Source organism: Scyliorhinus torazame, chromosome 3 (genome assembly GCF_047496885.1).
Source record: "Scyliorhinus torazame isolate Kashiwa2021f chromosome 3, sScyTor2.1, whole genome shotgun sequence".
Lineage (NCBI taxonomy): Eukaryota > Metazoa > Chordata > Chondrichthyes > Carcharhiniformes > Scyliorhinidae > Scyliorhinus > Scyliorhinus torazame.
Window position 1 is genome coordinate 72694263 of NC_092709.1, and position 22276 is coordinate 72716538.

At 48.7% G+C, this 22276-nt stretch overlaps 1 protein-coding gene across 1 annotated transcript in view; it reads right to left on the reverse strand.

The window, feature by feature from the left end:
- The window catches only part of LOC140408511 (tryptophan 2,3-dioxygenase-like), an 89308-nt gene extending 71819 nt beyond the window's left edge, over window positions 1–17489 (reverse strand). The window contains exons 1-2 of the mRNA XM_072495797.1: window positions 17335–17489; window positions 567–660 (exon numbers count right to left, since the gene is read on the reverse strand). Of these exons, the coding sequence (XP_072351898.1) occupies window positions 567–660; window positions 17335–17369 (129 nt within the window). The 5' untranslated portion in view covers window positions 17370–17489. The remainder of the gene's footprint in view (window positions 1–566; window positions 661–17334) is intronic.
- Between the last annotated feature and the right edge of the window lie 4787 nt (window positions 17490–22276).

Below are 22276 nucleotides of genomic sequence, written 5' to 3' on the forward strand. Positions count from 1 at the left end.
AAAAGTAGTAAAGTATTTTGCAGGCAGATCAACAAATAAGTAAAGTTTGTAATGGGAATAGGATGATGAAGGGGACCAGGACCATACCACAGGTAACAATAGAGAGATGGTAAACATATTGGGCAGGATTTTCCGGCCAAGTAAATCCCGCCGCCAGTGAACGGCTGGAGAATTCCTGCCATCAGATCAATATTTCCCTTTGGTATTTACCAGGGAAATAGATCAGGTTGATGTAACATTGAATGATGAAATGAGCAATCAGACATTGCATTTAAAATAAAAGGGATATAGCGAATGAATTAATGGAACTCTAAGAGGATAAGCTCCTGCTCTGCATCCGTGTATTTTCAAATAACCTCAGGAAGAGATAGCAGGGGAATTACTACACATTTTTAATAATTTATTTGAAAAAGGTTTAGTTTCAGACATCTGGTGGATAGTTGATGCAATTCCTTTGTTTAATGATGGGGACAGAACATACCAGGAACCTATAGATCTGTCATCTTTACTTCAGTAACAGGAAAAATAATAGAATCGTTACAAAAGGAGATAATCCATAAACATACCTGCAGATAGTCCCCGTATGTCAATTTACTGGATTGGGCAGTTCCATCTTGTGATCTGTCACAATTATCCTGTAGGTCTGAAGGAACTGCATGTCTGAAAGAAAGTTACCATATTTGAATATAACGTGGCTATCTACTGCATAATGGGATATTCTTCTGAAATGATCAGACCTTCCTTTCCTTGAAGACATTGTTGGCTCACAAATCGATTCCCAGCTTTCCTGGAATTCTGTACTTGAATCCCTCCAATCAGTTTTGCATCCATGACACAGTACTAAAACAGCTCTTATCCAAGTCGCAAGACGGCGACAAAGATACATTTTCCCTGCTTATCTTTCTTGACCTGTCTTAGGAATATAGAAAGTCAGAGATCTGGGCATGGAAGTCCACAGATCTTTGAAGGTGGCAACACAAGTGGACAAGGTAGTCAAGAAAGCATACGGAATGCTTGCCTTCATTGGACAGGGCATCGAGTATAAAAACTGGCAAGTCATACTACAAGTCATGCTACAATTGTATAGAACCTTGGTAAGGCCACACTTGGAATATTGCACACAATTCTGGTCGGCACATTACCAGAAGGATGTAGAGGCTTTGGAGAGGGTGCAGAGGAGTTTTACCAAGATGTTGCCTGGTCTGGAGGGTGATAGCTATGTGGAGAGGCTGAATAGACTTGGACTGTTTTCATTAGAAAGACGAAGGTTGAGGGGTGACCTAATGGAGGTCTACAAGATTATGAGGGGCATGGATAGAGTGGCGAAGTCAGTCACCAGGGTGCATAGGTTTAAGGTCCGTGGGGCAAAGTTTAGAGGAGATGTGCGAGGTAGGTTTTTTTACGCAGAGGGTGGTGAGTGCCTGGAACGCATTGCCAGAGGAGGTTGTGGAAGCAGATACATGAACGGCATTCAAAAGGCATCTTGAAAAATACATGGATAGAATGGGTATAGAGGGATACGGCACAAGGAAGTGCTGAGAGATTTGGCAAAGGTTGGTATCATGACCGGTACATGCATGGAGCGCCGAAGGGCCTGTTCCTGTGCTGTATTGTTCTTTGTTTTTTGTACTTACAGTCCATCACAAATTCAGTCTCTCAGGTTTACATCTTTGTCGTGTTGATCTTCTGAGCAGTGGTTGAACTTGTGACCGTGTTTCATTTTCATTTGTTGTTGCAGTTGTTTCTTGTTGTTCTTCTTGAATTTGTGCATTTTTACTTTGTCCTGACTTTGGATGCTTTTTCAACTGTCTTAGGATTGCTCACAATTTCTTGTGGTTCCATAACAAAAGATTGCTGAACCTTCAGAAGAGCTCTTCTGTTTCTCCTTAAGTCTGTTCTGTCATCAGTGATGATCAGATATGAGTGAGGTCTTGCCTGTTGCAGTACCTTAGCGTACTTGAATCATCCGTTCCATCAGGATCTTCCAGCCTGACTGTGTCATCTGTTTGCAATAGTTGGAGCCTTGCTGTGGATTTGTCGTAAAATGTCTTTTGCTTCCTTTTTTCCAAAATTAAATTCCTCTCTCGTCTTCGATTAACTGGTTCTTTCGGCAGTTTGACCTGAAGCTTCCTACACGGTTCAGTTTTTCACCATTACTTGAATATCGCGGTTGATTCCCAGGCCAATAAACTGTGTCCTTGGCTCGTCTCTTGCACTTTTCTACTCCCAAGTGCCCTTCATGGATTTTTTTTAAGAATCATCGACCTTAATGATTGTGGAATTACAATCCTTTGTTGTCGAAGCAAAAGCCCATTTGCATCACTTAATTCTGCCCTAACGTTCTACTAGCTGGAACAGGAACCTTGAGGCCATCCCTTGTGGAGAATTTTATCGCCTTTTGTAAGACTGTGTCTTTGGTCATTTCTTCCTTTATTAATTTTGATTTGTCATTCGATACTGGAAGGGACTCAGTGGCAAGATTCATGTGGACTTGAACATCCTCATCCATCTGGTGTACCTCATCCATGCCTGTGGCTCGAGATAGTGCATCAGCTACGATGAAATGCTTGCCTGGCGTGTAGATTAGATCTTTGTAGCTTCATCATCATGCATTGTATCCGAGGGGACATCTCATTCAGTTTTTTAAACTATTGCTTCATGTGGTCTGTGGTCAGTTTCCACTAAAAATGTTGGCAGGCCATATACATAGTCATGGAACTTGGTAAGACCATTAACTAAACCTAAGCATTCTTTTTCAATTTGAGCATACCGTTGCTCTGTTCCAGACATTGACCTTGAAGCATAGGCAATTGGAAGCCAATTTTCATCACTGTCTTGTTGCAATAGCATCGCTCCCAACCCATCTTTCAGCGCATCTGTCGATATTTGCATCTTCCGAGGAGGGTCAAAAAATGTCAGCACTGCCACTAGTCAATGCTTCTTGTAATGCTTGCCATTCCTGTTCACATCTAGTAGAACATCGTGTCTTTCTTGCTTGTTTCTCCGAGATGTGATGTTTTTGCCACAAGATTAGGAATGAATTTGCCTACAAAATTTATCATTCCTAACCTTCCAAGTATACCTTTTTTGTCATTGGGACGTGACATATTCAAGATTGCCTTTATTTTTTTCTTGATCAGGTTGTATACCTTTTGCAGAAAGCTTATTTCCCAAGAACGTGATATTGCTAACACCAAATTGGCATTTGGATTTATTCAGCTTTAAGCCACTCTTTTTAATGCCCTTCAGCACTTTGCAAAGCCTTTTGTTGTGCTCTTCTCGTGTTGATCCCCAGATGATTATGTTGTGCTCTTCTCGTGTTGATCCCCAGATGATTATGTTGTGCTCTTCTCGTGTTGATCCCCAGATGATTATGTCGTCAACATACACTCTGACTCCCGAATTTTTTCTATGCTGTAGTCCATTGCCCGATGGAAAATTTCTGATGCAGAAATTATATCAAATGGCATCCTTAAGAAACAATATCGCCCGAATGAGTGTTGTAAATGCACAACTTTGTGCTCTCCTTATCCAACCTGAGCTGCCAAAAATCCTCTGAAACGGCTAACTTGCTAAAACAGGTTTCTCCTGACATCTCACGTAATTACTTCCCTCTTCGGAATCAGATAATGTTCTCTTATAATGTTGAGGTTCAGATCTTTGGGGTCCATACAGATTCTTAGGTTGTTATTTCTCTTCTTAATGCAGACCATAGAATTTACCCAATCTGTAGGTTCTTCTATGCGTTTAATTACGCCTCGAGCCATCATCCTTTCCAGCTCATCCTTCAATCTGTCTTTGAGTGGAGCTGGTACATATCTTGGTGCGTACATTACTGGTCGTGCATTGTTTTAACTGAATGCAATACGTGAAAGGTAAAGTGCCAAAGCCGTGAAATATCCCAGGAAATCCTTCAGTGTTGAATCTACTGATGCATTTTGTCTGTTCACAGCACAGTGTGCACTGTAAACTTGATTAACTAGCTCAAGGGCTTCATATGCTTCCACTCCCAGTAGAGATTCACGTTCAGCCTCCACAATGGAAAATTGTACTGTGCGAACTATGTTCTTCACGTTTACATCAAGCTCGCATGCTCCTAGCATAGTCATTTCATTTCCTTTGTAGCCTTTAAGTAGTACTGCTTTATTTCACACTTGCGGTTTCATTCTCAGCTCATTTACATCTGACAAACTGATAAGATTGGCCCTCACTCCAAGGCATGCTTCATCACACATGTTCATTGATTTTGTTTGTTCTGTTTTTTTACTGGTAAAGCAATGCTTAGCAAAATGATTTCTGCCTTTACATTTGGAGCACATCTTTCCAAACGCTGGACATTGTTGTGGGAAATGCCGATTGCCGCATCGCTGGCATGAAATGGAGGATTCGGTCGACCGTTTAAAATGGCTGCCGGTGCTGGGACCACGTTTTATACTCGAGTGTGTCACTACGCTAATGGCGTCGGCTGCCTCTCCTATCTTTGCTCTGCAAAGTGCTAATCTGCTGTGCAGCTAGCTCGCTGGCATAACAAATTTTAATAGCATTATCAAGCTGAAGCTCATTTTCTCTTAACAACCTCTCGCATACCTTGTCGTTACAAATCCCGAACAAGATCTGTTCGTGGACCTCGACCACTGTAGGGAGCAAAATTACACGCCTGCGTCTTCAATCGCAAATCAATCGGAAAACTATCAAACGATTCTGCCTTCTAGGTGCGCATGCGAAATATGTAAAGCTCGAACGTCTCATTTTTTTTGGGAGTGCAATGTCGATCAAATTGCTTTACAAGTTACTCGAAGTTCTTGCTAACCGCCTCGCTATCAAAAACAAACGTATTAAATATTTCTATCGCTTGTGGACCTGCTACAGCGAGCTGCAACACCATGCACCTCTCATCAGATTGTGCCTGCAGACTAAGGGCTGCAAATAGAGTTTGAATTGCTGCTTGAATAGAGGCCAATTTTCATCTACATTACCAGTGGCTCTAAGCTGGTGTGGTGCTTTCAGACCTTCCATCCTGGACTTTGAAGTCTAGCAGTGCGTTGAGTACAAGTTGCCAGTGATTCACGAGGTAAGTAGAAGATTTTTTCTTTTTTTCTTCTTCTTCTTCGGAGTTATCTTTAGTTCTTCGGATCTTCAAAGAACCTAGTTTTCTTTGTAGATCCTCAGTCCTGGTACCATGTTACTTTCTGGTGCTTGGCCAGTAGGAATGATGCACAGAAGAATATCAAGTTCTTGACTAGTTAAAGTGTTGGATTAAAAAATAAATGCGTGCTAAATAGAACTATGAGAAATATGTTACAAACTACTAATACTGATAAATTATCCCAGAGCAACTGCAAGTATGACTATCTACCAACACAACTATCTTCAAACTCCTCGAGGTACCGAGTCACATGGTAGATTAACACTGCCACCTGCTGGTCGGAGGTGATTTACATCATTATATACATGATTGTTTATGCATATCATCACAGGGAGAAAGGAGTTGCAGATGGTGGGTTAAGGCAGCAGGTGGCGAGGAAGAAAGGGTGGATTCCATCTTGGGAAATCCACTTCCTTTTCATCCTTTGAAGACCGATCTTTAAAAATCGCTGTCTATTCCCGCCCTCATGACCATACCAACCATTTCCTATCGTGAGCAGCATATTATTGGGGGCCAATTGGCTTAGTGACAAGATGGGGCTGCCGATTTTTGGAATTTCCTCCCTACAATTCACCATCTCTCTCTCTATCTCACCTTCCTCTTTCAGAATACTTCTCAAAAGCTACCTTTTTGATTTCCATGGTCTGACTGGTCGCACACAAGTTGGCTTCTACCTGGAGCTGTCAGTTTTGGTCCTTTTTACTCGATTAATGGGGGATTTTGATGGATAAAGTGTGAGAAGAGTGGAAGGTGATTGTTTCTCCGCTGGATTGGAATGTCTACGGGGTATCAAACCCGGTTAAAGTTGGTGGGAGTCATGGCCCAGGAGTTGGAGGAAACTCATGCTGCAGCACAAGTTGGGAAGATGGCAGAGGGGGAAGGATTGTCATTGACAGTTAAACTGCAGGTGGAGCAATTGATGAGTGTTATCAAGGAGGAATTTCAGCAGCATTAAAAGGTCTGGTCGAGCGTGATTGAGGGGGCAGCAGCACCTCTTCGTGGGACCTTGGATCAAGTGGAGAAGTGCTTGGAGGTGCAAGGAGCGATGATCCAGGGGGTGGAAAAGGTGGTGTCCGACCAGAGTGACTGGATTGTGTCGTTGCAGGTGGAGATGGCGACCCTAGGTGATGTCTATGAGGTGCTGCATGCGAGGGTGGGTGACCTAGAGAATTGGTCGGGGCGGCAAAATCTTCGTATTGTAGGCCTGCCGGAGGAAGTGGAGGGAATGAGTGTCGCAAAGATGTCTGTGAAGTTGGTGGAAGAGGGGGTCTTCGACGTGGACACAGAGGGGGGCTGTGTCCACAGGTCCTTGAGACAGATGCCAAGGGCTTGAGAGCCGGCGCGAGTAGTAAGTTCCAAGACAAAGAAAACGGGCTGGATTCTCCGCTGTCGGGATTCTCCGTTGCACCGGCAGCGCATCCCCCCCCCCGGGGATTTCCCGACGGCGTAGGGCTGCCCACAGTGTGAAACCCCTTTGGCCAGCTGGCAAGGCGGAGAACCCCGCCGCGTGCCACAATATTTGGATGTTAGGTTTAGGCCGAGGCGGGCGCAGAGACTAGGGTGGAGGTTGGATTCGGCCCTTTTGGCAGATAAGTAGCTCTGTAATAAGAAGGCACTGCCGATTAAGAACTACGTTGAGCTCAATCAAAATGGGGAGGTCTCTGCAGCCATGTTCTGGGAGGCATTGAAGGCGGAGGGTTGGGGAAATTATTTTGTTTAAGGCCCACAGAGATAGGGTTAAAAGGAAGGAGAGGCAAAGGATGCTGGAAGGTATTGCAGATGTGGATCAGAAGTACTTGGTGGCCCCATCTAGAGAGTTGCTGGCAGAAAGGAAGAACCTGCAGGGGCAGTTTAATCTGTTGACAATAAGGAAGTCGGTGTGCACGAGGGGGGTGAGAAGATGAGTCGCCTGCTTTCCCATCAGTTGTGATGACAGGCAGCAGTAAGGGGAATAATGCAGGTGAGGGCAGCAAGGGGGTGGGGGCGAGATGATGATGGAGCCAGAGAAAATAAAAGAAGTGTTTTGGTAATCACCACTGTTGTATATGTTGGGAGATGTGTGGTGAGGCCCTGTACTACAGGTACGGGGGTCGTCCCTGCCTGCTGGCTCCGCCCACTAGGCAGAGTATAAATATGTGTGCTCCCCATACAGCAGCCATTTTGCCAGCTGCTGTAGGAGGCCACGCATCTTAGTGTAATAAAGCCTCAGTTGTATTCAATTCTCGTCTTTGTGCAATTGATCGTGCATCAATTTATTACACTAAAGTTTTCACAAGATGGACCTCCGCATCAAGCCGGATCGCCTGCAGCTGGATCCGCAATCAGGCAACGCCAAAAAGGACTTTGAACATTGGCTAGCCTGTTTCGAAGCTTACATCAGGTCTGCACCAGACCCAATCCCAGAAGCTCAGAAGGTCCAGATCCTCTACACGCGGCTGAGCTCCAACTTCTTTCCGCTTATCCAGGACACGCCGACCTATGATGAAGCCATGGCATGAAAGAGAACTACGCCTAGCGAACGAATACGCTCTTCGCCAGACACGCTCTACTCATAGTCAGCGCAACGGTGAGTCGGTAGAAGATTTCTGGCGTGTTTTAATTCCCCTGGTCAGAGACTGTGACTGTCAGGCCATCACGGCCACGGAACATTCAAACCTCCTCATGCGGGATGCTTTCGTCATGGGGATAGGGTCAGCCCACATACGCCAGCGACTTTTAGAGGGTGCCACGCTCGACCTCGCAGAAACCAAAAAGCTGGCGCTATCGATGACAATCGCCGCGCACAATATCCAGGCCTACACCCCCGGCCGCGCGGCCAACTCCTCCTAAGCATCGTGGACTCCGCAGATGGCCGCCCCACCGGGGACCCCACTCAGCCAATCCTACGCCTGTGCCACGCGCCAGCCAGCCAACCCCGGGAGCCCCAGATTTTACTTCTGTGGGCAGCAAAAACACCCCCGCCAACGCTGCCCGGCCCGCAGTGCCCTTTGCAAGGCCTGCGGCAAGAAGGGGCACGACGCCACGGTGTGCCAGGCCCGCTCAGTCGCCGAGATCGCCCCGACCCCCCCCCCCCCACGTACGGACAGTGGGCGCAGCCATCTTCCCCTCCTCGGACCATGTGCGGCCCATGGGTGCCGCCATCTTTTACAACCCGCGCCACGTGCGGCCCGTGGGCTCTGCCATCTTGTCTCCCCCACGGCACATGGGCGCCACCATCGTACCAGGACCCATGACCCCGGGCATCCCATCATCCGACACCATCGGCGACCAGCCGCGACTCTCGCCTCGGTCACAATTGACCAGTCTCGCCCGCACAATCTAGCCACCGCCTCGACAAGCGTGAAGATCGATGGGCATGAGATCTCTTGTCTGCTGGACTCCGGGAGCACCGAAAGCTTAATCGATTCCGATACGGTAAGGCGCTGCTCTCTCGCGGTACACCCCGCCAATCAGAGAATCTCCCTGGCCTCCGGGTCCCACTCCGTGGCGATCAGGGGGTACTGTATAGCCACGCTCACGATCCAGGGTGTAGAATTCAGCGGCTTCCGCCTCTACGTCCTCTCCAACCTCTACGCTGCCCTGCTACTCGGCCAGGACTTCCAGTGTAACCTCCAAAGCCAAACATTGAAATTTGGCGGGCCCCTACCACCCCTGACTGTGTGCGGTCTCGCGAACCTAAAGGTCGACCCACCTTCCCTATTCGCAAACCTAACCCCGGATTGCAAACCCGTCGCCACCAGGGGCAGACGGTACAGCACCCAGGACAGGATCTTCATCAGGTCCGAGGTCCAGCAGCTGCTTTGGGAAGGCATCATCGAGGCCAGCAACAGTCCCTGGAGAGCCCAAGTGGTAGTGGTGAAAACTGGGGAGAAACACAGAATGGTCGTGGACTACAGCCAGACCATCAATAGGTACACACAGCTCGATGCATACCCCCTCCCACGCATATCTGATATGGTCAATCAGATTGCACAGTACCGGGTCTTCTCAACTGTAGACCTAAACTCCACCTACCACCACTTCCCCATCCGTAAGGCGGACCGCCCATACACTGCCTTCGAGGCAGATGGCCGCCTCTACCATTTTCTTAGGGTTCGCTTCGGCGTCACCAATGGGGTCTCGGTCTTCCAAAGGGAGATGGACCAAATTGTCGACCGGTACGAGCTGTGAGCCACTTTCCTGTACCTCGACAATGTCACCATCTGCGGCCAAGATCAGCAGGACCATGACGCCAACCTTGCCAAATTTCTCCACACCGCCACTCTCCTAAACCTCACCTATAACAAGGAGAAGTGCGTATTCAGCACGAACCGCTTAGCCATCCTCGGCTATGTGGTCCAGAACGGAGTTCTGGGGTGCGACCCCGACTGCACGCACCCCCTCATGGAATACCCCCTTCCCCAAGGCCCTCAAATGCTGCCTGGGGTTCTTTTCTTACAACGCCCAGTGGGTCCCAAACTATGCGGACAAGGCCCGCCCACTAATCCAGTCCACTCTTTTCCCCCTGACGGCCGAGGCTCAAAAGGCCTTCAACCGTATTAGGGCCGACAACGCCAAGGCTGCGATGCACGCAGTCGACGAGACATTATCCTTTCAAGTGGAGAGCGACGCATCAGACGTCGCTCTAGCCGTCACCCTCAACCTGGCAGGCAGGCCTGTGGCATTCTTTTCACGAACCCTTTATGCCTCTGAAATTCGACACTCCTCCATCGAAAAAGAGGCCCAAGCTATCGTTGAAGCTGTGCCGCATTGGAGGCACTGGTCGGAAGGAGATTCACTTTCCTCACTGACCAACGGTCGGTTGCCTTCATGTTTAAACAACACACAGCGGGGCAAGATCAAAAACGATAAAATCTTGCGGTGGAGGATCGAGCTCTCCATCAACCCCGGTAAGCTCAACGAGCCCCCGATGCCCTATCCCGAGGTACATGTGCCGGCGCACAGGTGGACCGTCTCCGGACTCTGCACGACAACCTTTGTCACCCGGGAGTCACACGGTTGTACCACTTCATCAAGGCCCGCAAATCAGCCCTACTCCGTTGAGGAAGTACGGGCAATCATCAGAGACTGCCAGGTCTGTGCAGAGTGCAAACCGCACTTCTACCAGCCAGACCGCGCGTGCCTGGTGAAGGCCTCCCACCCCTTTGAACGCCTCAGCGTAGATTTCAAAAGGCCCCTCCCCTCCACCGACCGTAACACGTATTTCCTCAGAGTGGTCGATGAGTACTCCAGATTCCCCTTCGCCATCCCATGCCCCGACATGATGTCTGCCACCGTCATCAAAGCCTTCAACACAATCTTCGCTCTATTCGGCTTCCCCGCCTACATCCACAGCGACAGGGGATCCTCATTCATGAGTGATGAGCTGTGTCAGTTCCTGCTCAGCAGGGGTATCGCCTCCAGTAGGACGACCAGCTATAACCCCCGGAGAAACGGGCAGGTGAAGAGAGAGAAGGGGCCGGTCTGGAGGGCTGTCCAACTGGCCCTACGGTCCAGAAATCTCCCGGCCTCCCGCTGGCAGGAGGTCCTCCCCGACGCACTGCACTCCATTCGGTCGCTCCTATGCACTGCGACTAACGACACACCCAATGAACGTCTCTTCGCCTTCCCCAGGAAGTCCACATCCGGGGTGTCACTCCCGACTTGGCTTGCAGCTCCAGGACCCGTACTCCTCCGTAAGCATATACGACTCCACAAAGCGGACCCGTTGGTTGAAAGGTTTCAGTTACTCCATGCAAACCCCCAGTATACCTACATAGCATACCCCGACGGCCGCCAGGATATTGTCTCCCTCAGGGACCTGGCTCCAGCAGGTTCCCCACACACACACCCCTCCGGCCCGGCGCCACCCTCCCCTCCCCTGTCGCACCAAATAGCAACCCCCCGGGACCATCAGTCCTCCCCCTGCCCACGCCCGAGGATGAGGAGGATTTTGGCACGCTCCCGGAGTCACCGAGAACCACCGCCACCACTGCGTCGCACCCAACGTTAGATCAAGGCCCTGGACCGGTGCTAAACCTGTAATTGGTTCGGGACTGTTAAAGCGCCATGTACGGGACTCCAGAATTTTTTTTGCCTCTGTATATTAAAACTTGTTCTGTATATAGTTCTCCACCACCCCCGCTGGACTCAATTTTAACAGGGGGTGAATGTGGTAATCACCACTGTTGTATCTATTAGGAGGTGCGGTAAGGCCCTGTACTACAGGGACGGGGGTAGTCCCTGCCTGCTGGCTCCGCCCAGTAGGCAGAGTATAAATATGTGCGCTCCCCATACAGCAGCCATTTCGCCAGCTGCTGTAGGAGGCCACACATCTTAGTGTAATAAAGCCTCAGTTGTATTTGTCATAATATACACACAAGTATATGATGGTGCAGAGACAGACACTGACTGACACACTGAAAGACCAATCAACACACAGAACACAGCAGCCAATCACCAGACAGGACACGGCCACTATATAGCCAGAGGGCACTGGTTTTCCCGCTCGTTCGGGATGCAGCCTCTGAGACAGCCAGAGCCCCTGTTCAGTAACATGAACATCTACCATGTGCTAGCAGTATAGTCTGGTCAGGTTAGCCTCAGGTCTCAGGTCAACCTAACATAGTGTCAACCCACAGTGCAAGTATGTTTAACAGCTCATAGCTAAATAAAATAGAGTTGTACTTCTACAAGTGTTGGTAGCCTGTCTCTCTCACTGCTCTGGTAAATGCAGTCCTCGCAGACCCAGCATACCAAACACATCATGGTGCCAGTACGTGATGTTGGAGTTTGATGGACCTACCCAGAAAGAATTTGCCTTCGACCAGCGATCAGCCATCTGGTAGTATGGATAGCGCCCGTCCTCCCCTGCCACTCCGCATCACCGGCAACCTCGGTGCGAACTGGAAGATTTTTAAACAACGATTCCAGCTATACCTGGAAGCTACCGACCTGGGAGCTGCCTCAGCCGCCAGAAAGATTGCTCTCTTTCTCTCCACGGCCGGGGACCACGCCATCCATATTTTCAACTCCCTCACTTTCACAGAAGGTGAAGACAAGTCCAAGTTCAAGACAGTCCTGCTCAAATTCGACAGTCACTGTGACATGGAAGTCAACGAAAGTTTTGAACGTTTCGTTTTTCAACAGCATCTGCAGGGTAAGGATGAACTTTTTCAATCTTTCCTCCCCCATCTTCGCATCCTCGCGCAATCCTGCAATTACGGCTCCACCTCTGATTCAATGATCCGCAACCAGATCGTTTTTGGTGTGCACTCGAACCCCCTACGCAGCAACTCCTCAAAGTTAAACAGCTCACCCTCGCTATAGACATCGAAACCTGCATTCTGCATGAGCACGCCACTAACCGATATTCGCACATTCAAGCGGCAGAGGCGGCGCGGCAAGGCCCCCACGAAGCAGAACGGGTGCAGGCTGTAAAACAGCTCCAGGGCCTAAGCCTGGATGAGGGCAGCCACTTTGCGCACTTTTACCGGGCTCCCGCGCATGTGCGCAACGACCTAAGGACGGCGAGGCCGAAGACCGAACTGCGCAGGCGCACACATGTACGACCGCACCGCACATGCGCGGTGGCGCACTGAACGTTCTGACATCACGACGTGTGACAACTGTGACTCCTCCCACTTAAAGCGGCAATGTCCCGCGAAATCTCGATGCTGTCTCCAGTGTGGCAAGCTCGGCCACTACGCAGCCCTGTGCAGATCTGCTCAAGCACCTGCCTCCCGTCGCTCCCACCAACAGCGCAGGGACGTCCAAACCATACAACAACCGGTCACCGATTCCGACATGGTTCCAGACCCTGACACCGAGGATTTCAAATCCCCATTCCGCGTGGGCGTCATCACCAAGCACACGGTGCTTCAAAAGAAAAACGCCAAGCCCTTCCCAGTGATGAGCATTGATCCGGATGATGAGTGGTGTGCCACCCTCACGGTCAACAAATCTTGCATCCGATTCAGGCTGGACAACGGCACTTCAGCCAACCTCATTGCGCGGTCTGACCTGCGCGGTCTGACCTGGACAGCCTCCACGTTAAGCCGACCATCCTGCCATCCGCCTGCCACCTTCGACTACAATGGCAATGCCATTGCTGCCAGCGGCTCATGCCAGCTTGTGGTGTCACACCGTTCCTTAAAGGCCACCCTGCCCTTCGAGATTGTAGGGGCCACTAAAGCTTCCCTGCTCGGTGCTCAGGCATGCAAGAACCTAAACCTCGTCCAAAGGGTTCACTCCATGTCATCCGCTGAGGCTTCAGCATCACCGGATGCCGACTTTCAAACTGAATAACATCATCACTCGATACCACAGCGTTTGAGGGCATGGGCACACTCCCACACACGTACAAAATCATTTTAAAACCAAATGCCACGCCTGTGGTTCATGCACCTCGCCGGGCCCCGGCGCCCCTCAAGGACCGCCTCCAGCAGCAGCTGCAGGATCTCCAGGACCAGGGCGTCCTATCTAAAGTAACAGAAACAACCGACTGGGTCAGCTCCATGGTGTGTGTTCAGAAACCATCCGGAGAACTACGCATCTGCATCGACCCCAAAGATCTGAACCGTAACATCATGAGGGAACACTACCCTATCCAAAAGCGCAAAGAACTCACCTGCGAGATGGCTCGCGCCAAATCTTTCACAAAGCTGGACACATCCAAGGGGTTCTGGCAGATACAACTTGATGCATCCAGTCGGAAGCTCTGCACCTTTAACACCCCATTTGGCCAGTTTTGTTGCAACCGGATGCCGTTTGGCATCATCTCAGCCTCGGAGGTATTCCACCGAATAATGGAGCAGATGATGGAGGGCATCGAAGGGGTACGGGTATATGTAGACAACATCATCATCTGGTCTACCACCCCACAGGAACACATTGATCGCCTCCAACGTGTCTTCCGGAGAATCCATGAGCATGGCGTCCGCCGCAACAGAGCCAAATGCTCCTTTGGTCAAACAGAACGAAAGTTCCTCGGCGACCACATATCACAGTTTGGTGTGCAGCCGGATGCAGACAAGGTGTCGGCAATCAATGCCATGAAGATACCGGAGGACAAGAAGGCGGTCCTCCGCTTCCTGGGCATGGTCAACTTCCTGGGGAAGTTCATCCCCAACCTCGCATCTCACACCACGGCTCTCCGCAATCTGGTGAAATAGACAACCGAATTCCAATGGCTCCCCACCCACGAGCAAGAGTGGCGTGAACTCAGGGCGAAACTCACCAAGGCATTCTTCGACCCTGCCAATCTCCACTGATGCGAGCGAGTCCGGCATTGGAGCAGTGCTCCTCCAACGCGCCGCCGCCTCATGGGCTCCAGTCGCATACGCATCGCGTGCAATGACACCCACCGAGCAATGCTCTGCGCAAATCGAAAAAAAGTGCCTGGGCCTCCTCACAGGAATTGTCAAATTCCACGACTATGTCTATGGACGCCCCAAATTTACGGTCGAAACGGACCACAGGCCACTGGTCAACATTATACAGAAGGACCTTAACGATATGACGCTGCGCCTGCAACGCATCCTCCTTAAACTCAGGCGGCATGGCTTCGAACTGCTCTACACCCCGGGTAAGGAGTTCACCATCGCCGATGCACTCTCCCATTCTGTCACTACGCCCTGCAAGCCGTCGGGCTTCGTGTGCCAAATTGATGCTCATGTTGAGTTCTCCGCATCTAACTTGCCTGCCACGGACGACCGACTCATCCAGATTCTTCATAAAACAGCCAATGCTCCAACGCGTCATGCTCCATCTTACAGACAGGTGGCTCAAGGGCTAATGCCCGCAATTCTACAACATCAAAGATGACCTGGCAGTGGTAGATGGAATTCTGCTAAAGTTGGACAGGATTGTCATCCCGCATAGTATGCGGGAGCCCGTCCTGGAGCAGCTCCATGAGGGTCACCTGGGGGTGGAGAAGTGCCGATGGCGGGCCCGTGAGGCAGTGTACTGGCCTGGCATCAACCATGACATTGTCAACGCCGTTCTCAACTGCCCGACATGCCAACGGTTCCAGCCAGTTCAGCCAAAAGAGACCTTGCAGCCACATGAACCGGTGTCGTCCCCCTGGACCAAGGTTGGCATTGATCTTTTCCATGCACTAGGCCGGGACTATGTCCTCATAGTGGACTACTTCTCTAACTACCCAGAGGTAGTTAGGCTGCATGACCTTACGTCGACAGCGGTCATCCGTGCGTGGAAGGAGACTTTTGCTCGCCATGGCATCCCACTCACGGTCATGTTCGATCATGGCTCGTGTTTTGCTAGTCAGGAGTGGTCCAACTTTGCCCGGCAGTATAATTTCACGCATGTCACCTCAAGTCCCCACTACCCCCAGTCGAACGGCAAAGCTGAGAAGGGGGTACACGTTGTCAAACGACTCCTGTGCAAAGCGGCCGATGCAGGATCCGAATTTTACCTCGCACTACTTGCCTACAGGTCAACTCCATTGTCCACTGGCCTGTCACCAGCTCAATTGTTAATGAACCGCACATTACGAACGACGGTGCCTGCAATACACGCCCCAGACTTGGACAACTTTCCGGTCCTGCGTCGAATGCAATTATCTCGGGCCCAACACAAGTCGGCGTACGACGCCCGTGCCACAGATCTCCCTGCTCTCGTTCCCGATGACCAGGTTCGTGTACAACTTCCTGAAGGTGGCTGGTCTGCCGCCGCGGGGGTAATCAAGCAAGTGGCCCCCAGGTCGTTCCTGGTTCGTATGCAGGATGGCTCTTTTCTTCGCCGAAATAGGCGGGCACTGCGGCTCCTTCCACGCTCGCCGCCAGATTGTGATGCCCTGCCTCGCCCTCAGGACAGGTCCGTCCAAGAGCTCACAGATCTGCCTCTTCTGTTGCCACCCTCTGCGACTGACACAGTCCCGCCCGTTCCAGAGCAGGCGGCTCCTGACCCACCCTTGCGGCAGTCAACCAGAATTCATCGCCCACCAGAGACTGAATTTATGAACTGCCTGAATTTATGAACTCTCTAACTCATGGACTGATTGTTTCGTTACACTGGTTATTTGTTCGCTAGCTTGTACATACTGTTATTCATGTCCCGTGTTTTGTTACATACAGTCGATCTGCACTAGACACCTTCCCGTGTAAATATGTTAGAATTTTTGTATATAGTCCTGTAAATATGCTCACATATTCTCCAAATAGTCAGGAACATTCACATACCACACTATTTATTGCCACGTACACATTTTCTTTTTTCAAAAAGGGGAAGATGTCATAATATACACACAAGTAGATGATGGTGCAGAGACAGACACTGACTGACACACTGAAAGACCAATCACACACAGAACACAGCAGCCAATCACCAGACAGGACACGGCCACTATATAGCCAGAGGGCACTGGTTTTCCCGATCAATCGGGATGCAGCCTCTGAGACAGCCAGAGCCCGTGATCAGTAACATGAACATCTACCATGTGCAAGCAGTATAGACTGGTCAGGTTAGCCTCAGGCCAACCTAACATAGTGTCAACCCACAGTGCAAGTATGTTTAACAGCTCATAGCTAAATAAAATAGAGTTGTACTTCTACAAGTGTTGGTAGCCTGTCTCTCTCACTGCTCTGGTAAACGCAGTCCTCGCAGACCCAGCATACCCAACACATCAGTATTCAACTCTCGTCTTTGTGCAATTGATCGTGCATCAGTGTTTGAGGCCTTTTATCGAGGTTTGTATAGGGCCAAGCCTCAGGGTAGGAAGCAGATATGGGTCGGTTTTTGGATAGGTTGGTGTCCCCGGAGGTGGAGGAGGGGAAGCGGCAGGCATTGGAGGAGGCACTAGGGTTGCAGGAGGTAGCGGAGTGTGGGTATAATGCAGTCGGGGAAGGCACCGGGGCCGGACGGCTTCTCGGTGTCACATTGTGTTATAATGCCTGAGATGTTTCATTACATTAAAGGCACTCTATAAATAGAAGTTGTTTTTATTGATTGTCTGTGTCAACATAACAATTAGAGCTTCCCAACTCTGGTCTCTAATTGAAAAAAAAATGTAAGAACCAAATCAAAGCCAATCAGTTAACAACGATTTATTTCCAGGTTTTATTTTCCCTCATAAAATACATTTACAGCCTTGCACAATCACCAAAGAAATATAACAGTTAAAATTAGGCATACAGATTTTAAAGTTCTCTAAATTAGTCTCATATATTTAAGCTTAAAGTAAAACTTACTGCGTTTGCCTCCCTCGGAATGGACACCCACTCATGATCCCGCTTGTTCACCCAATTCCACGCCGATTCTTCTTGCTGCGGTTTCAACAGATTTGTGTAAATTTTCAGTTTAAAAGGGGCTCATCTATCTGCCCTGGCCAATCAGTGGAACAACGTCAGCCTGTGTCAGGAGATCAAATTTCTTACGCAATTATTGAAAGAAAGAAGTTCTTTAAACTCCAGTCACCAGCCAGAACAACACAAAAATAAAGTTATTGACATACACTTTAACATACTGCCTGTGTGAAGGAACATGTGTCATCAGCCATTATTCCTGATTCAGCCATACTTATTGTACAATTATACATAAAAATCTCCTTTCTGGAAAGAAAGATATTTTAAGGTGACTGACAAGCTATAAACTGTATGATATAATGTGGAGAGTAAGCTGACACCCAGATAATTTCTGGATTCCGACTGTACACCCACCATTCTCCCAAAATATAAATACCCTAATTTGGGTCACAGGGGAGCTCGATGCCAAATTCATGACATTAAACATAACCAGGTGGAGAGAGATGTCTGCAGGGCATGAGTGGCAAAGGCAGATGGCAGTCATGATGGACCCTGTTGCTGCCTCAGAGGAGATGAGTACAACATCTTGGAGGGCTAGCAGCCTCACCAAGCACAAAAGTAACAAACCAACCAAATGCAAGATTAAACACATGGGGCGGGATTCTCCATTCGATGATGCCGGAATCGCAAAACACGATTAGACAGAGAATAGGTTCCGACGCTAAAATCGCAGGGGGCACCGATTTGAAGCCAAATAGCTATTCTCTGTCGCCTCGACTGCGACGTTAATGCAGTCTGGAACACACGTACAGTTAACACTGTTTGCATGTCATTAGTGGGCCCGACCCGGTATTCTCCGGGGCCTCCGCGATGCTCCGCCTCCGATGGTCCAAGTTCCCGATGCCACAATTCACCTGTGCTTTTAAAAATCGTGAAACGGCATCATGGCTGCTGAGGGAGAGAGAGGGGTGCGGAAAGTGTCCAACATCACCCTAGTTTGCTGACAGTTATGCCACTGGCAGGGGCGGCTCCGGCCAAGGTCAGGGGGAGTAGCGGGGGATAGGCTGGAGGTATGCTGTGGGGTCAAGTGGATGGGCAGGGAACACCATTGCCGTAGCCGGCAAGGCAGCCATGCAGCTGCACACACCGTTCACAGCCTAAGCCACGGGTCATATAGATGTCCTCTTAGTCCACACCCTTGGTTGCCCTCTGGCCCCAGCTGACCCATCAGCGCGTTCCAGCACAACCAGTGCCATCTTGTTTTTTGGGATGAGTATGTTTGGAGATTGTGATGTGCGTATGCTGCAGCAGCTTGTCAGCCTCCCAAGTGTCAATCACAGACCCGGTGAATCCCACACCGATTTTCATTGGAATCGATTGTGTTCCACGTGGTATCCAGGTTCGGCGGCAGTTTTGCTGTGGTGAAAGTCGAGTTCTACATCAGTGTCAACACTTAGTCTCAGAAACGGAGAATTCTGCCCATGATCCAGCAGAAGATCCCTGATTCCGAATTTTTTTGAACAACACATAACCCCTTTGACAGTCAGTGACATTACCATATGGCAATATTGCTGAATTCCCACAATCAACTTTTGGAGGGTTACCATTAACCATAAACTAATCTGGACGAGCCATATAAATACTGTGGCTACAAGAGCAGATCAGAGGCTGGGAAATCTGTGGCAAATAACTAACCTCCTGACTCCCCAAAATCTGTCCACAATCTACAGGTCAGGAGTAGGATTGAATACTCCCATTTACTTGGATGAGTGCTGCTCCATCAACAAACAAGAAATGTGACACCGTCCAGGACAAAACAACCTGCTTGAACGAACCCCAGCCACCATTTTTAATATTCACTTCCTCCACCTCCAATGCCCACTGAACGCAGTGAGTGCCATCTACAAGTTACACTGTAGGAAGTCGCCAAAGCTCAAACTTGACCAGAAAAGGGCAAAACATGCATGGGAATATCACCCTCCAAGCCCCACATTATCTTGACTTAGAACAATATTATCATTGGGTCAAAACCTTGGAACTCTCTTCCTAACAGTATTGTGGGTGTAACTACATCGCCTGGGCTGCAGTGGTTCAAGAAGGCAGCTCACCACTACCTTCTCAAGAGCAATTAAAGATCTGCAACAAATACTGGCCTAGCTAGTAATGCCCATATGCTGACTAAAAATATTTCTCATACTTTCAATTCTTCCCACATTGAACTAGATAGCTGACCACAAATGTGTACCGGACTGTTTGGGTACAACGATTTCAACTTCAGAAATCCCCTTCGCTGCCTGTTAACACCCAGAAGGGAGAAACATTTTAGACCAATTGAAGCCTAAATTGGCATCAACTGGTCTGAATCAGTGCTTTAGTTGTCTCAACTCAGTGTAAACGGTTAATAAACTGGCATTTCTAACACTATCAAACACTAGGGACTAAATTAAAGAACAGGTCTTCCAGGGTTATAATCTCTGGATTATTACCCGAGCCACGTGCCAATTGGCATAGGGTTGAGAAAATTAGGGAAGTTAACACGTGGCTAAAGGAATGGTGCGGGAAAGAGGGATTCCATTTCATGGGGCATTGGCATCAGTACAGGGGCAGGAGGGACCTGTACCGTTGGGACGGTCTTCACCTGAACCATTCTGGGACCAGTGTTCTAGCGAATAGGATAAATAGGTTGGTCACAAGGACTTTAAACTAGCAAGTTGGGGGGAAGGGAAGTGTAAAGCTATGGACAGTATAATGGCTAATGGAGATCAAGACAGCAGGTTACGTGACAGGTTATTATGTAGAGACATGGGTTCAAAGACAAGGAAAATTAGGAGAAAGGGTAAGAGGAAAAATAAATTGCGAAAAGTTACTGATCAAGGTGTTAGGATTCATAACAAAGACATAAAAAACAGCATAAGTGCACTTTCCCTGAATGCTCGTAGTATACGAAATAAGGTAAATGAGTTGATGGCGCAAATCATCGTGAATGACTATGATTTAGTGGCCATTACTGAAACATGGTTAAAAGCTGGTCATGACTGGGAGTTAAATATCCGAGGGTATCAGACTATACGAAAGGATAGAATGGACGGTAAGGGCGGTGGTGTCGCTTTGTTGTTTAAGGATGGCATCCGGCCAATAGTAAGGGATGATATTGGTGCTATGGAGGACAAGGTTGAATCAATCTGGGTGGAAATCAGGAATAGTAAGGCGAAAAGGTCACTGATAGGAGTAGTCTATAGGCCACCAAATAGTAACAGGATGGTAGGGCAGGCAATAAGCAAAAAAATAACGGATGCATGTAGAAATGGTACAGCGGTTATCATGGGAGATTTTAATCTGCATATCGATTGGTTTAACCAGGTTGGTAAAGGCAGCCTTGAGGAGGAGTTGAGAGAATGTGCCCCGGGATAATTTCCTGGAACAGTATGTAATGGAACCTACAAGGGAACAAGCGGTCCTCGATCTGGTCCTGTGTAATGAGGCAGGATTGATTAATGATCTCATAGTTCGGGATCCTCTTGGAAGGAGCGACCACAATATGGTGGAATTTAAAATACAGTTGGAGGATGACAAGGAAAAATCAAACACTAGTGTTTTGTGCTTAAACAAAGGCGATTATAATGGGATGAGAGAAGAACTAGCTAAGGTAGACTGGGAGCAAAGACTTCATGGTGAAGCAGTTGAGGAACAGTGGAGAACCTTCCGAGCGATCTTTCACAGTGTTCAGAAAAGGTTCATACCGACAAAAAAGAAAGACGGTAGAAAGGGGAAAAATCGACCGTGGATATCTAAGGAGGTGAGGGAGAGTATCAAATTGAAGGAAAAAACATACAAAGTGGCAAAAGTTAGTGGGAGACTAGAGGACTGGGAAGACTTTATGGGACAACAGAAAGCTACGAGAAAAGCCATAAAGAAGAGTAAGGTAGACTATGAAAGTAAACTGGCTCAGAACATAAAAGCAGATAGTAAAAGCTTCTACAAATATATAAGACAAAAAAGAGTGGCTAAGGTAAATATTGGTCCTTTGGAAGATGAGAAGGGAGATTTAATAATAGGAGACGGGGAAATGGATGAGGAGCTGAACAGGTTTTTTGGGTCAGTCTTCACAGTGGAGGACACAAATAACATGCCAGTGACTGATGGAAATAAAGATATGATAGGTGAGGACCTTGAGATGATTGTAATCACTAAGGAGGCAGTATTGGGCAAGCTAATGGGGCTAAAGGTAGACAAGTCTCCTGGCCCTGATGGGATGCATCCCAGAGTGTTAAAAGAGATGGCTAGGGAAATTGTAAATGCACTAGTGATAATTTATCAAAATTCACTAGACTCTGGGGTGGTCCCAGAGGATTGGAAAGTAGCAAACGTGACACCACTGTTTAAAAAAGGAGGTCGGCAGAAAGCGGGTAATTATAGGCCGGTAAGCTTAACTTCGGTTGTAGGAAAAATGCTGGAATCTATCATTAAGGAGGAAATAGCGGGGCACCTGGAGGGAAATTGTCCCATTGGGCAGACGCAGCATGGGTTCACAAAGGGTAGGTCGTGTCTGACTAATTTGGGAGAAATTTTTGAGGACTTTACCAGTGCAGTAGATAACGGGGAGCCAATGGATGTGGTATATCTGGATTTCCAGAAAGCTTTTGACAAGGTGCCACACAAAAGGTTGCTGCATAAACTAAAGATGCATGGCATTGAGGGTAAAGTGATAGCATGGGTAGAGGATTGGTTAACCAACAGAAAGCAGAGAGTGGGGATAAATGTGTGTTTCTCTGGTTGGCAACCTGTAACTAGTGGGGTCCCTCAAGGATTAGTGTTGGGCCCGCTGTTGTTCACAATTTACATAGACGATTTGGAGTTGGGGACCAAGTGCAATGTGTCAAAGTTTGCA